The 25,082-nt window shown below is 35.7% G+C and overlaps 1 protein-coding gene across 4 annotated transcripts in view; it reads left to right on the top strand.

The window, feature by feature from the left end:
* LOC148945963 (putative aarF domain-containing protein kinase 5) overlaps positions 1-25,082 on the top strand; it is an 80,153-nt gene that overhangs the window by 44,061 nt on the left and 11,010 nt on the right. For all 4 annotated transcript variants that reach the window (XM_089097862.1, XM_089097860.1, XM_089097861.1 and 1 more), the window contains exons 6-9: positions 6,810-6,968; positions 11,770-11,901; positions 16,938-17,103; positions 23,144-23,314. In XM_089097862.1, coding sequence (XP_088953988.1) covers positions 6,810-6,968; positions 11,770-11,901; positions 16,938-17,103; positions 23,144-23,314 — 628 coding nt within the window. The remainder of the gene's footprint in view (positions 1-6,809; positions 6,969-11,769; positions 11,902-16,937; positions 17,104-23,143; positions 23,315-25,082) is intronic.

Here is a 25,082-nt window from a genome sequence, read left to right as displayed (position 1 = left end):
GAGGGGGCGATGCTCTTTAGAAGCGCCCCTCCCCCTAGGCTGATTTTGTTTATTTTATGTTGTAGAATATATTCTTAATCACTATTTATTCGATTGTTTTCGTATTAGTCCTAAGCTTTTGCTGACGAGATTCTTATAATAAACCCCCAAAGCTGATTGCCAACCCAATCTGACGAGAGTGTGATGAAGACAGAACAGTAGCCTTTGTATTAGGCTTTTGAACTGATCTGGATAACAACATTAATCTTTTTTTTGAATATCCCACAGCAGTTGATCGGTAAACTAAGTTTTGTTTCTGCACTGTAGATGCCTTCTAAGAAATAGACAAAAACGAATCTCTGTTTGTCAGACTTGCTACTGATATTTGTTTTACGAACTGTTTGATGAACAAACTGATTGCTTATGTTGGAAGAACGAAACCCTCTTAATTCTATTCCTATCGCTTGTAATCAATTAGCCTCTCAACTTGAAAAAAGTATCTTAATTACTGTAAGCTTTTTAATTCACAAGTAAGATATAACTACACAAAACCATGTTAAAACTTGTTCATAGGCATATTTTATTTATTGGTAATGCAGAAATTTTTTTTCAGTATACTTAAAAGTTAGGATCTCTCTTGAGTCAAATAACGTCCTAGATTCAGTTTAGAGCTTCATAACTCTTGCTGTTTTGCAATATTAAATTAAAAAAACAAGTTTTTTTCAACTGAAAATAAGGAGTAACATTAAACCTTAAACGAACAGAAATTATTACGTGTATGAAGGGGATTGTCCCCCTCCTCAGCACTTGGCTCTTCACACCCAAGTTATTTTAGTACTTCAAAAAAAGCTTCTTATTGTTCTAATTAAACAACACTTTTGTTGAAGGAGTCGTTATCAAAGATTCGGGACAAAATTCAAACTTTAGCGTTAAGAGCGAGGTGTTAAGGAGAGGCAACCCCCTTTATATACGAAATAATTTCTGTTCATTTTAAGTTTTAAAACGAACAGAATTTTAATTTTATGTTCTGTTTAAACAGAACAGCAACATTAATTTTTTAATGTTGCTCCTTACTTTCAGGTGAAAAAACTTGTTTCTTTAAAATTAATTTCTGATGGTTTTTTAAATAATGCCGGGAAATCCGGCTCCACCTCCAAGGAAAAATCCCTCTCCCCACGAAAAGATCCTCTAGATAATTCAAACCCGGAGCAAAATTTACTCAGGACAATTACCCTTAACATCTTCACACCTAAAATTTAGTTGACAAAGACAAAGTAAGACAAATAAGAAGTGATTCGTATAGGAATTCTGGTAAATTTCCCCTGAAAAGTTCATCCCCCTGAAACATCTCTTCCCATTGAAAAATTTTCCCCATAGAAAATCCCCCCACCCCACACCAGAAAAATGTAGGCAAACTTTCCAATAACAAATACTATGCGTAAACAATGGGCAAATTGTATAACATAAAGACCTCTCCCTAGGGGCTGTAGAAGGGTCATTTTATCTCCAAAGACATAGTTTCTAAACCTTTTGACTATGCTGAGCAAAATTGCTATCTCAATATGTTTATCGATCGACTTGGGGGGGAAAGGAGTATGGAAAGGAGGCTAGCTGTCCTTCAATCTTTTTGGCCACTTAAAAAAGACACTAGAACTTTTAATTTCCTTTCAAATGAGCCCTTTCCCGATGTTCTAGGACTACTCATCTCACCTGGGAAAAATAAAAAATATAAAAATCCACATTTTCGCAGATAGGAGCTTGAAACCTCTACAACCGGGTTCTCTGAGACGCTGAATCTGACGGTGTGATTTTCATTAAGATTCTTTGACTTTTAGGGGTTGTTTCCCTTCTTTTTCGAAAATCAGGGAAATTTTCTCAGACTCCTAACGTTTGATGGGTTACGCTAAACCTAATACATCTTATATATTTGGAATCACAGGCAGCGCTATATCGCTGTCTAAATAATGAACGATGTTGGCACAATGTATTGTTTTTTTTTTCTAGAAGAGGGCACTTCGTATCGAAAGAGTTGTCGTAAAAACTTTGAAAAGAGCTCATTTGATTGGAAATTGGAATGGCTAGTACCTTTTTTAATAGTCGATGGTGATTGGAAAGCAACTAACACCCCTTCCACGCCCACCATGTTTCCAAACACATCCAACCAAAACTTTGAGATAGCCATTTTGTTCAACGTAGTTGATTTCCAGATAGAAATTATGTTTTCGAGGAGGACACCCCCCCCAGCCCTCAGGGCAAGGGTTGTAAGTTATGCCCTGGGGGCATATTAGGTTTTAATGAGAGCTTTGCCGTAAAAACTTCAAAAAGGGCTCATTCGATTGGAAATTCAAAAGACTGGTGCCCATTTTAATAGTCGAAAGTGATTGGAGTACAACTAACCCTTCTCTAACGCCCACCTTTTCCCCAAACATATCCAATCAAAATTTTGAGATAGCCATTTTGTTCAACGTAGTTGAAATGTACGGAAATTAAGTCTTTGAGGATGACAACCCCCCCCCCCCACAACCGTCAGCGCAAAAGTTGTTAGTTATACCCTGGGGGTATATAAGGTTTTTATAGAAAGCACTTTCGTAGAAACTTCAAAAAGGGCTTATTCGATTGGAAATTGAAATGGCTAATGCCCTTTTTAATAGTTGAAAGTGATTGGAGGGCAACTAATCCTCCTCTCACGCCCACCACTTATCCAAACATATCCAATGAAAATTTTGATATAGCCATTTTGTTCAATGTAGTTTAAAGTTCTGGAAATAAGGTCTTTGAGGATGACAAACCCACCCACAGTCCTCAGGGCAAGGATTGTAAGTTGTGCCCTGGGGCATATAAGGTTTTTATAGAAAGCAATGTCGTAGAAACTTCAAAAAGGCCTTATTCGATTGGAAATTGAAATGGCTAGTGCCTTTTTTAATAGTCGAAATAATCGTGATGGTATGATAACCCCCTCAGAGCTCTCAGGGCAAGGGCTATAAGCTATGCCCTGGGGGCATATAAGATTTTTATTGAAAGCTTTTTCGTAGAAATTTGAAAAAGGGCTCATTCGATTGGAAATTCAAAGGACTAGTGCCCTTTTTAATAGTTGAAAGTGATTGGAGGACAACTAAACCCTCTCTTGCCCACCTTTACTCCAAACACATCCAATCAAAATCTTTAGATAGCTATTTTGTTCAACGGTGTTGAAAGTTTTGGAAATTAGGTCTTTAAGGATGACAAACCCACCCACAGCCCTGAGGGCAAAGGCTGTAAGTTATTCCCAGGGGGCATATAAGGTTTTTATAGAAAGCAATGCCGTAGAAACTTCAAAAGGGGCTCATTCGATTGGAAATTGAAATGGGTAGTGCCCTTTTTAATAGTCGAAAGTAATTGGAGGGCAACTAACCTCCCTCTCTCGCTCACCATTTCCCCAAACACATACAATCAGAATTTTGACATAGCCATTTTTTTCAACATATTTGAAAGTTCTGGAAATTAGGTCTTTGTGGATGACAACCCTCCCCACCCCACAACCCTCCCCACCCCACAACCCTCTGGGCAAGGGTTGTAAGTTATGCCCTGGGGGCATGTAAGGTTTTTATAGAAATTTTTGTTGTAGAAACTTTTCAAAAATGGCTCATCTGATTGGAAATTAAAAGAGCCAGTGCTCTTTTTAATAGTCGAAAGTGATTGGAGGGTAAATAAACCCCCTTTCACACACACCATTTCCCCAAACACATCCAATGAAAAATTTCAGTTAGCCATTTTGTTCAACGTAGTTGAAAGTTCTGGAAATAAGGTTTTTGAGGATGACACTCAAAGCCCTCAGGGCTAAGGTTGTAAGTTATGCCCTAATGGCATATACGATTTTTATTGAAAGTGTTGTCGTAGAAACTTGAAAAAGGGCTCATTTGATTGGAAACTCAAAGGGCTAGTTCCCTTTTTAATAGTCGAAAGTAATTGCAAGGCAACTAACACCCCTTTGACGCCCACCATTTCTCCAAACACATCCAATCAAAATTTTGAGTTAGCCATTTTGTTCAATGTAGTTGAAAGATCTAGAAATTAGGTCATTGAGGATGGCAAAGCACGTACAGCCCTCAGGACGAAAGTTGTAAGTTATGCCCAGGGGGCATGTAAGGTTTTTATTGAAAATGTTGTTGTAAAAACTTCAAAAAGGGTTCATTCAAGTGGAATATTGAAATGGTTAGTGCCCTTTTTAATAGTTGAAAATGATTGGAGGGCAACTAACCCCCCTTTCACGCCCACCATTTCCCCAAACACATGCAATCATAATTTTGAAATATCCATTTTGTTCAACGCAGTTGAAAGTTTTAGGTCTTTGAGGATGACCCCCCCCCCGCAAGCCCTCAGGGCAAGGGTTGTAAGTTATGCCCTGGTGACATATAAGGGTTTTATAGAAAGCAGTGTCGTAGAAACTTCAGAAAGGAAATTGAAAGGGCTAGTGGCCTTTTTAATAGTCGAAAGTGATTGGAGGGCAACTAACCTCCCTCTCACACCCACCATTTCCCGAAACACATCCAATCAAAATTTTGAGATAGCCATTTTTTCAACGTAGTTGAAAGTTTGGGAAATTAGGTCTTTGAGGATGACAACCCCCCCCCCAGCCCTCAGGGTAAGGGTTGTAAGTTATGCTCTGGGGTATATAAGGATTTTATAGAAAGTGTTGTTGTAGAAACCTCAAAAAGGGTTCATTCGATTGGAAACTAAAAGGGCTATTACCATTTTAATAGTCGAAAATGATTGAAGGGCAGCGAACCCCCTTCTCACACCCACCATTTCCCCAAACACATTCAATCAAAATTTTGAGATGCCCATTTTGTTTAACATAGTTTCAAGTTCTGGAAATTAGGTCTTTGAGGATGACAACCCCCCCCCCCAACAACCCTCAGGGCAAGGGTTGTAAATTGTGCCCTTGGGGCATATAAGGTTTTTATTATAAGGTTTAATTTTTGTATGCTACCACTTCTTTTTTCGCCTCTATTCTTTTGATTTTTCAGAATTTAAAATAAGAAATGCCCCGTTTTATGGTTAGATTGTAGTACATTGTTACTACGGCAATATTCTGATATGAAGGAACATCTGATCTAGCACTCGCAAAACATGGCTAGTAATCGTAGGCAGTGCAATAGCGCTGCCTAAGTAAAGAACGTTGTTGGTACAATGTATTATTTATTTATTTTTAATTTTTTTTTTGGGGGTTTAGACCAGGGTACCTCGTATCGAAGTAGTTGTCGTAGAAACTTCGAAAATGGCCCATTCGATTGGAAATTGAAGTGTTGTGCCCTTTTTAATAATCAAAAGTGATTGGAAGGCAACTAACACCCCTTCGACGCCCGCCATTTCTCCAAACACATCAAATCAAAATTTTGAGATAGCCATTTTGTTCAACGTAGTTCAAAGGTCCAGAAATTTTTCTTTGAGGATGACAAACCCCCACAGCCCCCAGGGCAATAGTTGCAAGTTATGCCCTGGGGGCATACAAGATTCTTATAGAAAGTGTTGTCGTAGAAACTTCGAAAAGAGCTATTTCAATTGGGAATTTAAAGGACTAGTGTCTTTATTAATAGTAAAAAGTGATTGGAGTGTGAATGCCCCCCCACGCCCATCATTTCCCCAAAACTTTCGATCAACATTTTGATATAACCATTTTGTGGAAAGTAGTTGAAGGGTCTGGAAATTACGTCTTTGAGTATGACACCCCCCTCCCTCACAGCCCTCGGGGCTAAGGTTGTAAGTTATGCCCTCGGGGCATATAAAGTTTTTATAGTATGCGTTGTCGTAGAAATTTCAAAAAGGGCTCATTCAATTGGGAATTGAAATGGCTTGTGCCCTTATTAAAAGTCAAAAGCGATCGGAGGGTTAATGCCCTCCCCCACGGCCATCATTTCCCCAAGCACTTCCGATCAAAATTTTGATATAGCTATTTTGTTGAACGTAGTTGATGGGTCCGAAAATTAATTTTTTGAGTACTTTACTGAAAAAATTGTTTTAAATGTTTTTACTTTTATAGCTTTCAAAAATAAAAAATTAATTGAGATTTTAAGGAATAAATATCAGCATATGTATATTAAACTGTGACAATGCACATTTTTTTCTGTAAATTCATTCGAATTTTTTTAGTAGAGTACAAATTATATTCTGGCTTTTAGAAGGCGTTGGGTTTGAGAACCCTACTTATATTAATTTTTGCTCGTTTTGAGTTTGACTCTGTTATTTATTTTCATTTCTGTTTGTTTTGGGTTTTATTTATTGATTGATACTGATTTGCGGTAGTTGTGTGCTTTGTAGATTATTTGATTCTGTTTTTGTTCATTTTTGGTTTAATGGAGTTCTTTACTTTTTTTGAAAAATTTATTTGTGGAAAGTTTTTTTTTCAATTAATCACTATAATAAGCCAATTCTTTTGATATATCTACTGATATCAAAATTCCATTGTTTAGAGTTTCGGTTACTGTTGAACCGCGTCACTGTTGAACTGTTGAACTCCTTACTTACAGGTCGTTAGCACCAGCTGTTTGATAAAACTTTCCCAGACGGATAGGAAAACTTTCTCACTGAGACAATTAAAGTCAAGGAGGAAACATAGATGTTTTATAAACTAGCCTCTACTTTTTGTAATTAGAGAAGATATCTTAGATTGGTCTTGCTCTAGGGTCCGTGGATTATTTCTGTTGCCCTTACTTTGTTCTAAACTATGTAGAAACGGAAAGAAAGAGAACAGGATTAGTACTTTGTCTATTAGGGTTCTTTGTCTGGTAATTGTCTCGTTGTTCAGAGGGTTAAAACCTTTATTTGCATTTTAATTATTTTCCTTGTTTTAGGTTTTCAAAGCCAAAACAAAAACCGGTGAAGACGTGGCAGTAAAAGTACAGTACATTGACCTTCAAGATAGATTCAAAGGGGATATAGCGACGGTAGAACTGCTTTTGGACTTAATTGCGTTTATGCATCCAAAGTTTGGACTTAAATGGGTTATACAGGTACTATTTGACTGTTCTTTATTCATGAAACGCCTAGTTGAAGCAAAGATCGCTTTGAAGTGACAAAGATGTGAGCTGTTTAGATGCCATAATTATTAAACCAACCGTCTAAGCTATGCGAAATATTTGTTATAAAATTACTTGATTGAGTAGTAACTATTTAGATACCATAATTATTAAACCAACCGTTCAGACTATTCGAGATATTTGTTATAAAATACTTGACTGAGTCTTAACTATATATGCTCTTAAAAAAAAATTCAAGACTAATACTGTTACCTTTTTAAGGAAAATTTTGAATAAATATATGATCCTATATGACCCTAAGTAAGGCCGAAATACAATTCAACAAAAACTTGCAAATAGTCATTCATGCCCCCCCTCCCATCCGAGTCCCCATTCCTTACACTAACATGTAGCTTTTTCTTTGCTAGAAGTATATTAGAAACATATTTTCGAAACATTTGAACTGAAAATTTCATTGTGTTAAGCGTAGGCCTATACACATAAATGAGCCATTTCATCCAAGTATTGCAATAAAATCCGCACTGAACTCCACAAAGTGCACATCTGGAATTTAATATTTTAGTAGTGTGGAAGAAAAATTCTAGTATTTTATAAAAAAGAGAATAAGAAGAAACAATAAAAGACAAGAATTAAAAAGGGATAAAAATAGAATTAAAAAGAAACGATAAAAGAGAAGAATTAAAAAAATAAATATATGAGCATAAATTGAATTTAAGGTAAATGAAGTACAGAAGCCGTCCCATCGCCTTTGAAAGGACACTGATCTTCGACCAACTGGGACTTACTTTTTTTTTTCTTTTTTTTTTTAGCGAATTGCAACCTTCAAAATTAGATCGAAACCACAGACAAGATCCAAAGAAAGTATTTTCATCCTCGTACCTTTGCTAAATCCTAAATTGTAATGTTTTACGGAATTGGTAAAAATATATGTTAAATTGAAAAAAAAAATCCATGACTTAAACGATAAATTTTCGATGTCTCAGTTAATTTACTGAGACATCATTTATTATACCACTTGTGTCGCCAAATTATACCACTCAATGCGTCTTTTAACATTCTTTTCAAAAATACTAATCGCTACCCTCACATGTTCTATTTTGAGCTCCAGAAAAGTATTTCAATGTGTAAGGCGACACAATGTTCCTTATTTTTTGGTATTAAAGTTTTTTTTATATAAAAAAAATTTGTATACGATTCGATTCTCCATTCAGTATTCTTGCCAAATATAGTAATCACTGCTGTTGCAAGATCGCACCAGCCCCTCCCTCCTAATGGAGCCAGATATAGCCATAGGATACATAAAAAACTTTGCTGATTTTCATCAACGTTTTGGTCATAATGTCACATAAAGCCGACTTAAAAAAATAAAAAAATCAGCAAGCTTTTGTATATAGCCTAAGGCATATCTGGTACCACAAGGGAGAGGGGGGGGGGGGTTCAGTTGCAATGGCAGTAGTTATTAGTTTTACAAGCCAAAAAAGAGAAAAATAAGGAACAAGGTGTCAGTTCAAAGGTTACTACAGGGGCTCCAAAAAGAATTTTCTAGGGTAGTAATTAGTAAATATGAAAAAAATTTGCCGGTCTTATGTCCTACTCACTAAGATGTGGAAAGGCTTCTTTTATGATAAGAAACATTATATTTTTTGTTTACTCGTAATCCAGGACCTATTGAACACTTTTGGTCTTCTAACGGGAGAAGGACTGAGTCCCTCCCTCCTCCCCCCCCCCCAAAAAAAAGTATTTCCTTTGGGCACTCTGGTATAGAACACCGATGACTATGCTGCATAGTTCTTTAACTAAAGCCACTGAAACATTTGTTGACCGAGTCATAAGGACCTCCCTACCTCTTATGACCTGATTACGTCACTGCAACTGTATCCATTTAGTTACAACTACATATCTACTCATCCTGAAGGCAAGCGAGGTGAAATTTAAAACCTAAAAAAATGGAATTCACTTTGACCAAAACTGATCACTTTCGCCGAACCAACCTTGGCTTCAGTTTGGTTAGTCACTCACTAATAATAACCGAAGTCCTACTTCAGTGCTACTGATAACTCACTCCAGCACCGAGCCACCTGAGGTCAACACAGCTGAACGTGTCCACCCCAGTTTTCCGGGCTTCAACCTCTCCTGTAAAGTTTCTACTTTGTTTAAACCTCTTTAGGAATCCTTCCAGATGATTTCAGGACGTTCTCCTTCTCATTTGGCCCCTGCTCAATTGCTAAATAGCAGTGGGGTCAAACCGCATCTTCAGCAAAGCTTACTTTGCGATATATTTAAACGGGTGCCTAAAACTATCCTTAGATAATTCCTCTGGAAAACATCCTGCAGAACATCATCTACCTTTCTAAGTGCGTATGATTCAGAGCCATCCTTGACCTAGGAACTATGCTTAATCATTATCAGTGTATGAGCTTTTAGTATCCTAGTCTTAATTCAAAGACTCAATTTCATATTCTTCCATTGTTTTTTTCAATTGCGAAAAGCTTCGCACGTCTTAGAGCTTTTTATATATTCACTGTATCTATCATCCTTACTAATTTAAGATAAATAAGCCACAGGATAAATGGAGTTATCGACTCGGTCAATTTTCTCCTTATCTACCACCAGCTCTTCGTCATCATTTATTCCTAAAATGAGCGGCTTGACTTAATTTTTTCAACGTTAATCTTAGGATATACGGGTTGATTAGTAGCCGTATTTTAGTAGCCCGAACTCTCGAAACCTCCAAGAATTGATTCATTTTAATAACAATTTTTATGTGACTCTCAAATCGTCTGTATGATGTTAGTCTAGAAGAGTTTTACTTTCCCATTTAATTCTGTGGTTTTCCTTAGCCTTTACTGTGTTCCTCAAGAAAGTTCTTGAGAACAAATCTCAAAAACGGGGGCCAGACCATATCATGCTCAAATTCTACATCGAATCAACAACTAACACCTCTTCCTACCTTATCTGCAATGATGTTTTCTTATACATAGCACTAATCACTTTAACGCATTTGTCTGGTATGATGTCTGGCTAATCCCCCACCCTTGCAAAATTAGCTCACTTCCTCGCTGAAAATCCACCCACCCCGCCGTGGACTATTTCCCCCCCCCCCTCCCTCTCCGAAAGATCAGCTCCTAAAGGCAATGTCTTTCTAAAAAATTCTGCCCATATGCAAAGTTGAGAAGCCAAAGGGAAATTAGTACAAATAAAAAGAATGAAGAAAAAGAAGGATTCTGGAATATTCTACCTGTATTCCAAAATACAGGTAGAATATATGATGCAGAATATCCTATAGGATTTGTTTTTGTAATGATTGTTCTTTTTTCGTGTTTTGGGGGTATGGGGCTTGAGATATCATAGCAGGGTAAGATAAAGGTTAAAGAAATTAATACGCTTGCTTATTTGGAACCAGAAGTTCTGTCTCTCTTAATTGTTTTTATTTTGACTTGGAGTTTGACTCCGAGTTATTGAAATTAAATTTTTAGAAATGCCCATTAAAGGTACTTCAGACAGGAAAACGTTCTAAGGTACGCCTAGTGGACGCGTTCTCGATTGCAAGGGGTGAACTGGTATCATGCACTATAGTTGTTAGCACCAGACCAAGTCCACGGGAAGTAATTACTCGTACTTCTTAGTCCCAGTCTAATATCTCTGTGAACTTCCATCACAGGGACCCTTCTACAATTGCCACTAATTTTATATTTTAGGATCATTTTCCTTAACCTTTATCCTACCCTCCTATGATAACTTCCCCCCCCCCCAAAAAAAAAAACTGGAAAGCAATATCCTACCCTGCTATGATAACTTAGCTCCCCTCCCCCCCCCAAAAAAAAATGAAAAAAGACTTGAAAGCAATTAATGTATAAAAACACATACTATAGGATATTTTATTCCAAAATATAGATATATTCTATCTGTTTTGGAATATTCGTAGAATATTCCAAAATCCCTTTATTATTCATTCTTTTTATTTGTTGTAATTTACCTTAGGCTATTTATTTTACCCTTGGGTGGAATTTTCCGGGGTGTCTGTGGGGGGGATTCTTCAAGGGGAATTTTATTTTGTTGCTGCAGTGTTAAATTTTACATGACGTAACATAAGCTTACGTAAGGTAAAATTCTATGTAGAGATTGAGTCTGCTTGCACTGTACATACGATGGAAATATCCAGTAAATTTTTTATTGTTTTTTTCACTGTCTAATAATAGGATTTATCCCTATTCGAACTGCTATTTATCGCCATAGAAAGACAGTGTGTTTACTAAATTACCTATGTTTGGTAAGATTGTGCAATGTAACGTAGAGTCGTAAGTTATGCTAATGTGAAAGGTTCTATGAAAGCACCATTAGAAACCACTAGTATTGATCTTTTCCGGCTGTTTTCGCCTTACATTACCATATGATATCAGATTCGTTTCTTGGTTGTTTACTACTATTCTAAGCTATAACTGAAAGTAAGAGAAACAATGTCGGGTCTTTTATGTTTAGAGGTGTGCATTCCGAAAAAGTACTCTTCTGGGGTTCAAGTTTCTGGTATGATATTATTTTTCATTTTTTATTTTACTTTTTTGAGTGGTTTGAACTCCAGCAGCTAAAAACCAAAAAACTGTAGGCAGCAAAAAAAAAACCCTGACTGTATTCATTAATTCAGCATCTTTTAAAATACTTGTTTGGCGAAAAAATAAACTTCAAGGAACGAGTACTAAAACTGTACGTAAAAAATTCTTATGTAAGTTCTCTATTAAGCAAGTATACATTTTTATAAAATTTTATTATTTCTCAGGATCTGAAGGGTACGTTGGCAAAAGAGTTGGATTTCATTAATGAAGGAAGAAATGGTGAACAGTGTGCAAAGGATTTAAGCCACTTGTCTTATGTTTATGTTCCTAAAATTCATTGGGACCTAACAACTGTTGTAAGTATTCTTTTTATTGATTTTTTAAACTGATTTTTGGAAGTACTAGTAATAAAATCAGCTAATAAAATAGAGGATGCAGCTGACCTAGTAAAGGGCGAACCACAATACCCAAAATCTAGATTTTTTTTTTTTTTTTTGTGAAACTCTAGTGTCAAATATGTTCGATTTAACACTATTTTGGAAATAGTAATTTTTATTTTGACTTAACTGAACAGTTATTTATAATTAAATGGACAATTTATTTTAGAATGTCAAAGTAGTGGTTGAAACCCCTAAAAAATGAAGGTAAATTGAATTAAAAAGCGCACTGTTAAAATCGCCATTGTTTACCAGTCTTTTTTTGGAGTCTTACAATCCCCCATGTTAAACAAGAAGGAAAACTACATTTTGAGTTGTCACCACTACTGTATCTCCTTTTTTCCCGGGGTTGATCGCATCGAAGCAGTGGAAGTAGAATATTGAGAGAGGGTTCATTTGATCAGAAATGGAAATATTTATGACCTTTGTCGTAAAAAAAAGGTCGCACCACAACATAGTACTGTTTTCTGCTATTTTGCAAAATATCAATTTTAACTGAAGGTAGGGCCAAAATGCTTGAGAATGACAATCCTGAGATTGATCGATTTGTCATGGTTTAAGGCACTTTAGTAGAGGTTTACACTACCCCATATCGAAAATTGAAAAAATTGCACTTCAGCATGGACAGATCGACTCCATTAGATTTAAACGAGAAATTGTCCAGAATAAACTTATAATCAAGGAGGATCTACTAGAGGCTCTGCTGAACTAAGAACCAGGAAAAAACGGATAGCGAAGAAGGATTGGTGAGATCATAGAAGCTGGATTTAGCGGAGGCATGTTCACGGGAATTTTTGGTTAAGAAAATCCTATCCGTCAAAAAGACAAAATAATCTGCAATTATGGGGGAAACTTGAAAATATGAGAATCAAACCTCGCTAGCTTTTTGTGGTACAAGGGATGCTAAAGTCCTTGACCCGTAAACATGAGTTGTCAAGCAGTTGAAAAAATCGGTTTGTGAGCTTCCAAGGCTGTAACTGTTAACTTCATATTACAAGACTTCGTTTGTCTGAGTCTAGTGTTTCCCCCAGGAGGATTTCTTATGCACTTCAGTAATGAGAATCTTCTGAGCCACTTGGGTGGAAGAATATCATAAAAGACGTAAAATTTGGTAAACAGGAAAACTAGGTAAACCAAAAAGCTGCTGAGTCTGACCTAACCTGCCTTAGAATGATGAATTGAGTATGTATCCCCAATCTATGTTTTAGGATTTTGCAGAAAATGTTAGTAAAACTCTGGTACACTTTCTTTATAGAAATTCCAATAAGGATATACAGTGACTTTTTTCGGGGGTGGGGGGTGGGGCTAGATAAACAAAATTTTAGGCATGACCAAAAATAAAGAAAATCATGTCTTTTTTTTTGCAACGAGACCATTTGATGCTTCTTATCAAGCGTATATAATTAACTATTCAGTAATTAATTCAAATGATGTGCATTGATATGCAACTGATGGTGCAATGATGCGATCACGTACCCTTTGTCTCAGTGAAAAAATATGGTAGTGATGCAGTGCTGGCTTACAGAACTATTTGACTTATGATGTTCGTTCTTTAAATCGTTTCGTTAATTACGAACACTTTACTGTATTATTAATTAATATTAATTTGTTGTTTTAAATTAGTGAGTTTTTATAAGGAAATAGAAAACCTAAACTGATTTTGCATCGAGTGGAAACGTTAAACTGTGAAAAAATTAAAACATTCACATAGCTATTTGGAAGTGATTCTGATATACCGATAAATAGCAACCGGCTCAATATAATTAACTTAAAAATGTTCTTTATATATTGTTTAGTACAGAATAGGATTGCTGCACCAAAATATACGTTTATATTTAGTGGAACGAACGTTAAATGACGGATCGAATTGTCTACTTATCTTTCAGATAGCGAATTAAATCCTGATTTGAAATATTTACCGGTATTTTAGCATCTTGAAAACTTGTTGTTGGATCGATGAAACTATCAGGAATGGACCCAGAGCAAACTTCAAAGAATTTTTTCCCTAGTCCACTAGGGAATTTTTCCTAGTACCTAGTACATTTTTTTCCTAGTACACTAGAATAGTATTTTGAATTTTTTTTTTCTTTGTCGTTGATTTTGTGACGAATAAAGACATACTGTTCAAAAAGCATGTTTCTTTGAATGAAGCATAGATGACAATTCAGCCTTTTGGGGGTTTTAAGGGATAACTTTTCAATATAGTCACCATTTAAATTTAGGCACTTATCATAGTGATGAATGAGCTTGGCAATCCCTTCCTTGTAAACTTCATCCGCTGGGGTCTTCAGCAGTTTTTTTGGGAATTTGTATCTCCACTCCATTGACTGCAATTTTGTCTTACACTTCATATAGTTAAACCACGTTTCATCACCATTAGGATGTGACCGACTAGTGAACCACCATGTTTGACGAGCTGAATTGACGAGCAGGATGAATTCGGCAGTCACCATGCTGGGTTTTCCACTTGGCTCTTCTTCATGAACATTTGTTCGACCATTTTTAAATCTAATGCACCATTGGCGCACTCTACCTTCAGAGATAATGTTGTCTGCATATACTTTACAAAACTCTAGATAGATTTCTACGATTTATAGTTTTTTTGCAGACAAATAACCTTATTGCTGTACACACCTCACAGTTAGCGGCATTTTCAGTTTTAAAGTGTCACTGTACCTCGAAGGGACACAACACAAACCTATCACTAGCACGGCTTTTGCCGACTGAGCGGCGTAACGTCCACTCACCAAGATGGCCGCCTCAGACAAGCACCTTAAGGATACAGACGAAAACATTATCTACTTTCTGGATAGCCCTTGGAGTTATTGAAAGTATAATATCCACCTTGTCATAGTGGATTGGATAAAGCTACATTTAATTTTCTGGGGTTAGTGATTCAATCCCTCTGTTGCAAAGACATTGTATCCCAATTTAACCCAAATATTTTTTATCTTGCAACTCAACATGTAAAACGAAAGGAAAATAGTGAAATACTGGTAAAAATTATGTATTAGACGGTGAAAAAAGGAAAAAAGGAACTCTTTTGCACCAATAATAATTTAATTCCGAATATTTTGACTTCACATCCAGAAGTCTTTATCAAAGGAAAAAAAAAAGAAAAACTGAAAAAAACTAGCTTGAACAAACATTTATAGAAGGAGAGAAAAAAAAACAACAACATAAACATTATACTACAACAATTTGGATGTAATAAAATTAAAGTAAAAAATTAAAGAGAATAAAAATTACAGTATTGGACTTTAGGTGTTAGTATTCTTTCGGTTTTCACTTTGTTTTTCTATATGATTTGTGTGTTTTTTTTTTATCACTTTTAATTGCAAGTATTTTTTTTTTAGCTTTTTTTTAATGTTTTTTTAGTTGTTTTTTTTTTTAGTTTTTTTCCTGTTGGTAAAGACTTCCGGGATATGAAGCCAGAATATGCGGATTTTTATTATAATTGATGCAAAAAAGTTTTTTGTTGTTGTTGTTTTCACTCTTGCTAAAAAAAATTGACCTCTTTTTCAATATTTTCATTTCGTTTTCATGTTAAGGACAAGGCAGTGTTGTCTAAGAAATTATTGTAACTTTTCAGGGGTGCAATGTTTCCAACCATAAAAATTGAGAAATTCGTCATTGGAGCTATGGAGTTGTGGCGAATTATTGCTTTAGATTTCATGATTTTCGTGATTTAAATTTTATGAAAAGAGAAATGATGAAGAAAAAAAGCGTAATATATATTTCAAATCTTAGAAAATTTTACACTTTAAAGGTACTTGGTATTCTTAGGGGTAACTGTCCCATGCTTTAATTGGGGTTGCAAGCTTTGAATTGATTGATATGAAGGAGGAGCGTGCGCCGCTATGCTGGCCTCAGGTGGCTTGGTTCCGCAATGATTCGTCAGCAGTAGTAATGACAGTAAACATACGGAAGTAAAGATTTGGTATCGATTTATTAAGTTTATATAAGAAAACCTAAATTTATTTTTCTGAAATTGTGTTTGATCAGCCTCAAACTCGATCGCCAATTTTTTGAGCTGGTATCTGACACCAGTGATGCTAAATATGCGTTTGGATTTTAAAACTTAAATGAAAATATTAAAAAATGCTGTTTTGGTAGTAGGAAGAAGAACAAAAGTATAGTAAAAATCACTTTCAAAAGTGTTTTATTTTTCTCGTTTTTCACTATTATCATACTGATGTAATATTGAAAAGTGACGATGGTTGATAATGAATATTTTTTTCGAATTCGTTTTTACTTTAACATCTTATTACAAATAATTATTGTCATATTTGGAATAATCTTACCGCTTGTCTCTTTGCAATTTGTCATATTGACAAGTAACCATCGTTCTGTGATTGTATTAGCCTTTTCTTCATCTTTTTACTTTGTTGTCACTGCCTCTCTCGACTATTAATATAAATATAGTTCTTTTCATTTCAACAAAAAAAAAAAAATTTAAATTACTTTGTTTTATGTAAAGCAAAATAATGGGTTTCTGGGAGTAAACTGTGACTGAAGATTAGATGAATAGTAGCTTCATTGGTTAGAAAAAAATATTCCTCAGACAACACGCCTTCGTAACATAAGATTAGGTGCCTTGTAACAGTTGAGTGAGTAAAGCTGCACCTTAACACATGGCTTCAGTGGTTCCAACCTGCCTGTTTCAAGAAAATAAGTAATGGCCAGTGCCTTTTAGGTTTATCCCCAGCAATGATGGTATTAGCAGTCAAAAGACTATAAGAAAATACCTTGCTTAAGTTGGAACTCTTAAAAAAGTTCAGTTCAGTATCATATCAATTAAAACCACAAAAAAAGGGTTTAGACCTTCTACCAAAACAATATAGTGTCGTGCCGAAAAATGTTATACCGTGTTGTGTCTTACATGTCATGGCGTACCATGCCATACCATGGCATACTAAAAGCATGTGGATAAAATTAACATCGTTTTTTCTTAGAGAGTTCTTACTGCCGAGTTCATAGATGGGGTGAAGATTAGTGAAACAGATGAACTGAAGAAACTAGGATTAGATTTGAAGGATGTTGACAAGAAGCTAGTTGAATGCTTTGCTGAACAGATATTTCACACGGGTTTCGTCCATGCAGACCCTCATCCTGGGAACAGTAAGGATAGCATTCCATAGCATTTTTCTCAAAAGCGGGGGGTTTCTTCGTGGGGAATTATGAAGCACTTTTCAATGATAAAACTCAAATTTATCCTTTTTTTTGCATAAAGATGAATCCTCACAAAAGGGCATATCTCCTTGCTTTTTGTTCTGAATAATGTTTGTGACTTTTGTACTGCATTGGTTACGAACCACATTACTTTTAATATAAATCTTCTCATTGTGAGTGTAAGCATATGGTTACAGTAGGTTATTTTTCTCTCTCTCTTTTTTAAAGCAGAAGTTACGGAAATTCAGGGTGTTAATACCGTTAGCTTTGAGGATGCCTAAAGCGACTGGAAAGGAGATAGTTTTAGTTGATGAAAGTGAAGCTAAGATCGTTTCTTTTTCATTGATGTTACTTTTAACAGTTTAAAGTTGATGTTCCCTGTGCAAGTTCTTGGTTTGTTATTTTTCTGCAACCCTACGATTTTAGTGTTTAAACGCAAGAAGACAATTTTGCTATTATTCGATAGCTGAAACTCGGCTTTTCTATCTCGGCTTTCTATCTAGCAAGCTAACTACTCACATAAGCCTTAACTATAAAATAAATCTTATCTAGAAAGTTTGAGCCTTATATAGCTTTCACACAATTTTGACATTTACAAGTTGTTTTGATATTTTTGTTCTTACTTTGGAATTTGCCTTTGAAAAGATCTTTTGCGTCTTATTATAATATAATAGGTCCTTCCCAATATAGCGGAGTCTCTCAAATATAGTAGTAAGTATTACCATTTGTTATGGCATTGAAACCGAGCAAGAAAGCTACGAGTAAGTGAAGGTAGAACATGTGAGTAAAACGTGGAACGATAGGTAGAGACGAACGATGAGTAAAAACGCGCAACAACTGACAGGGACGAACGGGCATCGTCAAACATTTGGTCTTGGTTCATAGGTATGATATAACAGCTGAATATTTTCACAAAAGATAAGATAAACATTGTAAAAATGTTATTTAATCTTAATATATGTCCCGAGAAGCGTTGTCAGTTTCAGATGGAAATAAAGCTGTAATTATGCTCAATCATCATCTAAATATCTCTGATCAGCTATCTGAAATAATTGGCTAAAACAGCCATCAGTTAAATAGAAAGTATTCGGTAGGGTGTTAAACTCGGCTTCTGAAATGGGCAATTTGTAAGTGAATCTGTTGTAGTGCACGGTTGTACCCTAGTTGTTAGTCTCAGCAAAAAAAGCAACTGATGGTACTGCCGAATCTACATTTGAAATATATGAATATCCGTTTATTTTGTCGCTTAAAAGTAGTTGCTTCGCTACTGCAGCCTAAAATACAGTTTACTTGCAAGGCAAGAGTTAGAACCATTAAGGAGCAGGAGCTAGTACTGAAGCTGATTAATCTTATTTTACACCAAATGAAAAGATCAAACACTGTGCAATTTTGTGCAATTAGTGCCTTTGATATTGGACTTCTATGTCGCAACAATAATCTCAGGTTTTTAATTAACAACAGCAGAAACCTTTGAATATCATCGTTTGTAGAAATGGGTTACCATTTGTGAAATGTATTTTGAATAAGGAACTACAGTAGTAAGTAAAATTTGTTAAAAAGGAAAAATAATTATTTGAGTTTAGAGCAGGGACGGATCTAGAGCAAAATCTCTGGGAGTAGGGGGTAACGTGACAAGCGCACCAATAAGCCAAATATTGGGGGGGGGGACAATGTGACAAAGGCGACAATAATTGACCAAATTCAGAAATTTATATAAAAAAAAGAGTGAAAAAACAAGTAATGAGGGTGCCAGAAAAAATCCTGGGGGAAGGGGGGTCAGGGTTCCCCCCTTTTGGCCCCCCTGGATCTACCACTGGTTTAGCGAAATCAATAGACACATACATGTATATTTGACCAGGCAATATATGCATTATATCGGTCCTAGTTCTGGCAGCCTGAGTGAAACGAAAGGAAACTATGAGGGTTGAATGCCCGAGCATCAGGGCAAGTGAAACAAGATAAACTCTTGTGTGAAACTTGGGTGAATCTTGTACCAAGCCAATTCATCTTAGACATGACTCGTTTTTTCACCGTCTCAGGATTTAAATTGTTTCTGTACTGAGTCAGAGTTTAGGTCATTTTGGCCTTGTCGGCTCGCATACCATTCTCTAACATAATTCTCTAAACAATTTTAAACATGGGAGCAGAATTTCCCTTTTAGCTTTTAAGCGTGAAATTCAAAAATTCAATGAATAAAACTAAATCTTGCAAATTTCTTCATTTTAGAAATACCTGTGTACAGATTTTGTGTTTTAATCCTTTGTATCATATTTTTATACTCCTTTCAAAGTTTGAAATGCTCTACTAAGGCTTGTTTTATATTCGGTGGTCCTTTTTAAGGAGCTTTCCCAGTTCTAGTTATACGCTTCTCCTGAGTGTTGGTGACAATGGAACGGTGTAAAAAGACGTTTAAGTCAACTTTGAAAACTTTTGTTTTTGTCTATGATCATTTTTTTTTTTTGTCGAGCCTGTTTGGCAACACATGAGTGGTTGGCATTATGTCTCCTGAATTCTGCCATCTACAATTTCAAGGTCGAAGTCTCATTTACAACTTTAAGTTTTAAAACTGCAACTGCATAGATTTAATGTGTTTTGTCAGTTGTCTCATAAGGTATACATATCCTTGTTTTTGTCAGTTACCAAATTAACTCATAGATGCTTTTGAAACTCACTTGGTATCTCAAGAGGAGCCATGTTTGGACTAGGAAGGTAGGCTGCAGCGCCTTTAAGGACTATATAAGGATTTCCTCTACCCTCCCTCTGAATTGCCGGCTATCCTTATTGCCTCTATAGCCAAGGTGGCAAGAATAACTAAGTCTTGTAGGGCAGGCTGTAGCAGCGCCAAAGACCAGCTTCGAAATTCGATGTGGCATCAACAACTCTTCTACAAATACCTCCTTCTCTTGACTGTTCTCATCTTGTTCCACTGATAATCAATGCGGCAGTATTAGCACTTATGGCACATGGTTCAATTTAATCACCTCAAGGAGGAAGCGCCTAGGGAGAAATACTGGAAACACAGCTTTACTTGGTACTCCATACCTATTTTGCCAACACTATCTTTTTATTCTGTCGAATAAAAGTATCATTGATGTTTAAAACTTGGGTGTTTAAACTGTGTAAAGGACTCTTTAGAGGCATATCAGGTAGGCATTATTTACTTGATGCCCCAAAATATATTAAAAGTGCACTTGATTGTAATTTTACCGGTGGCATACGTTCTGCGCTCAAGCTGCTTAAAGTAGAGACCTTTACTTTATAAAGAGCTTAAATTTATGTTTGCTTTGGTTGAACCGAGTCTAGTACTAAAATAATTAAGATTTAAAATCTAAAGTATTAAAAACTAATTTTTAATCAGAAACCAACTTTTCCCCTATCTTCATCTTTTCTAGCCTATTGCAAAAACTTATAAATTGATTTAGATAAGTTGACTACAAAGTTAGGCCCCTATTGAAAACTATATAAAATTTTTATGTCTATCACAAGCATTGTTTCTTCTCGAAATTAAAAGAAAAACAAGTTTTTTCAACTGAAAGCAAAAAGCTATATTAAAACTTAAACGAACAGAAACTATACGTATATGAGGGGGTTGTCCCCTCCTCAACACCTCGCTCTTCACACTAGAATTTTTTAGTACTTTAAAAAAAAGCTTTTTATTGTTCTAATTAAATGAACCTTGTGTTTCAGGAGTTCTTAAAGAATTGGGACAAAATTCAAATGTTAGCGTAAAGAGCGAGGTGTTTAAGAGGGGACAACCCCGCTCATATTAAGATCTGATCGTTTTTTAAAGAATGCAAGGAAATCTGGCTCCACCTCCACGGAAAAATCTTTCCTCCCCACGGATATATCCTCTAGATAAATCAATCCTTGTGAAAATTTACCCCGGATAATTACCTTTAACATCTCGCGTAAAATTTAGTCGGCAAAGAGAAAGCTAGACATAAGAAGAATTTAATATAGGAATTCTGGCAAATTCCCCCAGTGTAAAATATCCCCTGAAAAATCCACCCCCTGGAAACTTCCCTCGCCATAAAACATCCCTGTGTAACATCCCTCAGCAGAAAATTTGTCCCCCTCCCACACCTGAAAAATGTATGCAGACTTCCCAATAACAAATATTATACGTAAACAATGGGCAGATTATATTACTTAAAGATCTTTCCTCATGGGCTGTGGGGGGGAGGGCGTCCTGAGGCTCATTTTATTGGGGGGCGATGTTCGTAAATTTTACCGAATTGCTACCTGATTTATGCCGAATTATCTGAAGAAATCAAGAATTTTGCTAAATTTCGGCCGATTTTGCAAATTTCGCTGAGTTGCTACCTGATTTATGCCAAAATTTCTGCAGAAATCAACACTTTTGCTAAAATTCGGCCGATTTTGCAAAATTTCGACCGAACTATTTGCCTTGGGAGAAAATTGTACCAAATGCCAAAAAAGTTGGGGGGGGGGCCTCCCTGCCACCCCCCTCGGGACGTCTCTGGTGGGGGGTTATGCTATCTCCAAAGGCATACTTATTCGGCCTTTCAACTATGCTGAACAAAATGGCTGTTTCAAAATTGTGATAGGGCAGGTTTTTTAAAAGGGGCGTGAGAGGGCGCCTAGTTGCCCCAGTTGCCCTCCAATCTTTTTGGTTACTTAAAAAGGGTACTAGTCCTTTTTTAATGAGCCCTCTCACGATATTCTTGGACCACTCGGGAAAAAACTAACAAACAAATAAACAAGCCTCCGTGATTTCTCTTCTGGCAAAAAAATAAAATTTCGCATTTTTGCAGATAGGAGCTTAAACCCTCTATAATAGGGTTCTCTGATACGCGGAATCTGATAGTGGGATTTTCATTATTTTTTTTACTTTTAGGGGGTGTTTCCCTCTTTTTTCGAAAATCAGGCAAATTTTCTCAGGCTTGTAGACTTTGAATGACAAGACTAAACTAAATGAAACTTATATATCTGGAATCAGCATAATAAGCCGATCGTTTTGATGTACCTATTGGTATAAACATTCCGTTGTTTTAGAGCTTCGGTTGCTATTGAGCCAGGTCGCTCCTTACTTACAGTTCGTTATGACGAACTGTTTGATAATACAATTTGTTCTAATCGTTTTTGAAATACAAAAACTCATGTAGAGATTTGATGTTTAAAAAAAAGAAGAAAAACAGATTGTAATTATGTAAAATGGTAATCATGGATACTCTCTATCTTGCAGGACAAAACTTTGTTTCCTTCTTTTTTTCTTTATAAAGTTTGTGCTAAATAATAGAAAACTTTTCTTTTGGTAGTTTCTGTTAAAGGTAAGTTATTAGATTACCAAGGACATCAAAATAAACAGTTTCCCGCTCTGGACCCATCGTCGGTCTATTCATACCTGAAGACAGAGGAATTTCCCAAAATAAATTTTTCTGACTCATTAGGGGAGAGTTACATTGTCATCTGTATTGCCACGTTGAGAAATGAAAATAGATAAAAGAAACTAATTAATTAAGTTTGAATGCACTGCATCCGTAAAAATCCAAACATGAACAATTTGTTAATTCCCAAAGATAACTTATACTGAAAGCAAAGTTACACACTATTGAACTGTTTTGATGCCTTGTGTTTTTAGCTGATTTTTTGCTCATTTTTCATTCCCATTTCTATTCTTTTTTTAAATTTAGTGCCCATTACTACAAAAATGCCGTAACTGCATATGTTTTTTTCGTCAGTAGTTGAATTCTCATTTTTCCCCAATTTTTAAGATATATGTAGCATTGTAAGTTGCATTGAACTAAACCAGATTTCACTGCCACTGTTCTTTGTACTTTTAGTTTTTGCTTTCATTAGTTTCGTAACGTGTTAAGTCTATAAATATCGACAATATCTTTCAATATTCTAAGTGTATCTTATTTTGGTTTTTAGAAAATATAATAGGATTTAAGAATTCTTGATTTCCTGGAATTATAGGTACAAGCAGGTAGATCCATTTTTAAATCCTAATTCGTGTTCTTTCCAGTTCTCGTTCGGAAGGCGGCTAACAAAAAAGCTGAACTAGTTTTACTTGATCATGGATTATATGAAGAGTTGCCAAGTCAGGTTAGGAAAATGTTGTGCAGTTTATGGAAGTCTATTGTACTGAATGACCACAAAGGAATGAGAAAGTATTCTGCACAACTAGGAGTTCCAGGTAAGGCTTCTAGCTCTCTCCCTCCCATTTTTCCATCAGATCTCTTTTTTCTCTTCTCTTTCCCTAGTTCTATGTCCTATGTGTCTCCTACTTCTCTCTTTTAAATTGGTGGTGCCGCTTGTTGTTTTTAACAGTTTGCCGTAAATCGGTTTTGTTATAAAATCAGTTGTCAGTTTTTTTTTCTAGCATTAGTACAATTGTTGTATGATTGCTTATAGCATCACTTTCTGAAACTAATGATAACCCAACTAATTACTCGGAATAAGAGTAGATAGTTACGATTTTTGCTCTTTCAAATCAGGTTTATCAGCTTCTTTTAATTGATTATTAATTGTTGGTGTTCCTGTAGTATAAGTTCAAAAACCAGTCTGTCCTTAATTGCAATATTTCTGATTCAAAGAAAAAAAAAGGTAAAGAACGACTTTTAAGTCTTAAAGGAGAAGACATTAACAACTGAAATAGGAATTTGTACCCTATCAAGTTCCTGCTCCGAAGGCTAAAGGGCTTATTTGCTCTTTACTAAAAACTCAATTGATTACTACAATCTTAGCTGATTGATACTTTACTTTTGCGACAGCTTTAATGAAGGAAAACTCAGTGTGTTACAGGCCTTAATTTTTTTTTTTTTTTGAAATTGTCGCAGAAATTTATTACCAGTCAGTTATGCTTTTGGTAGTCTTTTGCGCACTGAAATCTCAATAGATTACCACAATTATAGCTCACTGGTACTTTGCAATTGCGAAAATTTCAGCAATGAATAATCGTTAAAAATGTGTGGTGTTTTGAAGAAAGTGTAAATGACACTGTACTAAAATGTGGGTAGTTAGTAGGCTATTAGCCTCCTTTTCATTCAGAATACTTGTTATAAATGTTGTTGTATGAAAGAGTATTTTCTCGTTTCAGTTTTTCGCCGCTTTGGTTTTTGTATTTGTGTTTGGATTTGATGTCTATTGTTTTAAGATTTTTTTTTTATTTTTGAAACAGTTTTATAAATTAAACTGTTATATGTCAAACCGCGGGTACATAGTATATTTCTATCTCATTTTTTTTTTATTTTGACAAAATCCCTTCTGCTTGATTATCAGAAAAAATCCTTCTGTTTGATATATGGGCTAGGATTTGCTCTTTACTATGTTGCATTTCACGCTGCAACTATGATCATGCCGTTTGCAGTTTTTTTTTTATTATGAGTGAAACAATTGTTATTTTCTAGAAGGTTGAATAGTTCAATCTGTTTTTTCGCTATGGGCTGTAACTCTTTATTAAATCCTGAGATTTAAGAGTTGATCAGGATGTTCGGGTATAAAGGTGGGTTTTTGGCTCAAGATTCAAGGCTTGATCAGGCTATTTGGGTGTAAATTTTGGCTGTTGACTTAAGATTTAAGGCTTAACCTGGGTGTTGACTCAAGATTTAAAAGTTGATTAGGATATTTAGGGGTAAGGTGGGCTATTGGCTCAAGATCTAAGGCTTGATCAGGATATTAGCTCAAGATATAAGGTTTGATTAGGCTATTTAGGGGTAAAAATGGGTTGTTGGCATGTTCAGTTGGCTAGAAAAGTTCACTGTAAGTAGAACCGGGTTATATTTAATAAGACTTTGTCCCCCAGTAATATGGCTCCCTTGGTCTAAAGCTGGATCTTCCACACTTGTGGTGTAGATAGATATTTTCCTTTGGTAAAATTCCAAGTAGGCTTTATCAGAGGGAGATTTCGGCCTGTTTGTGCTGCTTCTCTCTAAAATTTGGATCTTGTCACCATTTGTTCATCT

The sequence above is a fragment of the Artemia sp. Qi Xiang Cuo genome, chromosome 12 (assembly GCF_049724085.1).
Source record: "Artemia sp. Qi Xiang Cuo chromosome 12, ASM4972408v1, whole genome shotgun sequence".
NCBI classification, from domain to species: domain Eukaryota; kingdom Metazoa; phylum Arthropoda; class Branchiopoda; order Anostraca; family Artemiidae; genus Artemia; species Artemia sp. Qi Xiang Cuo.
The sequence above is the reverse complement of the archived record's forward strand: the minus strand, read 5'-3'. Positions and strand labels throughout refer to the sequence as shown.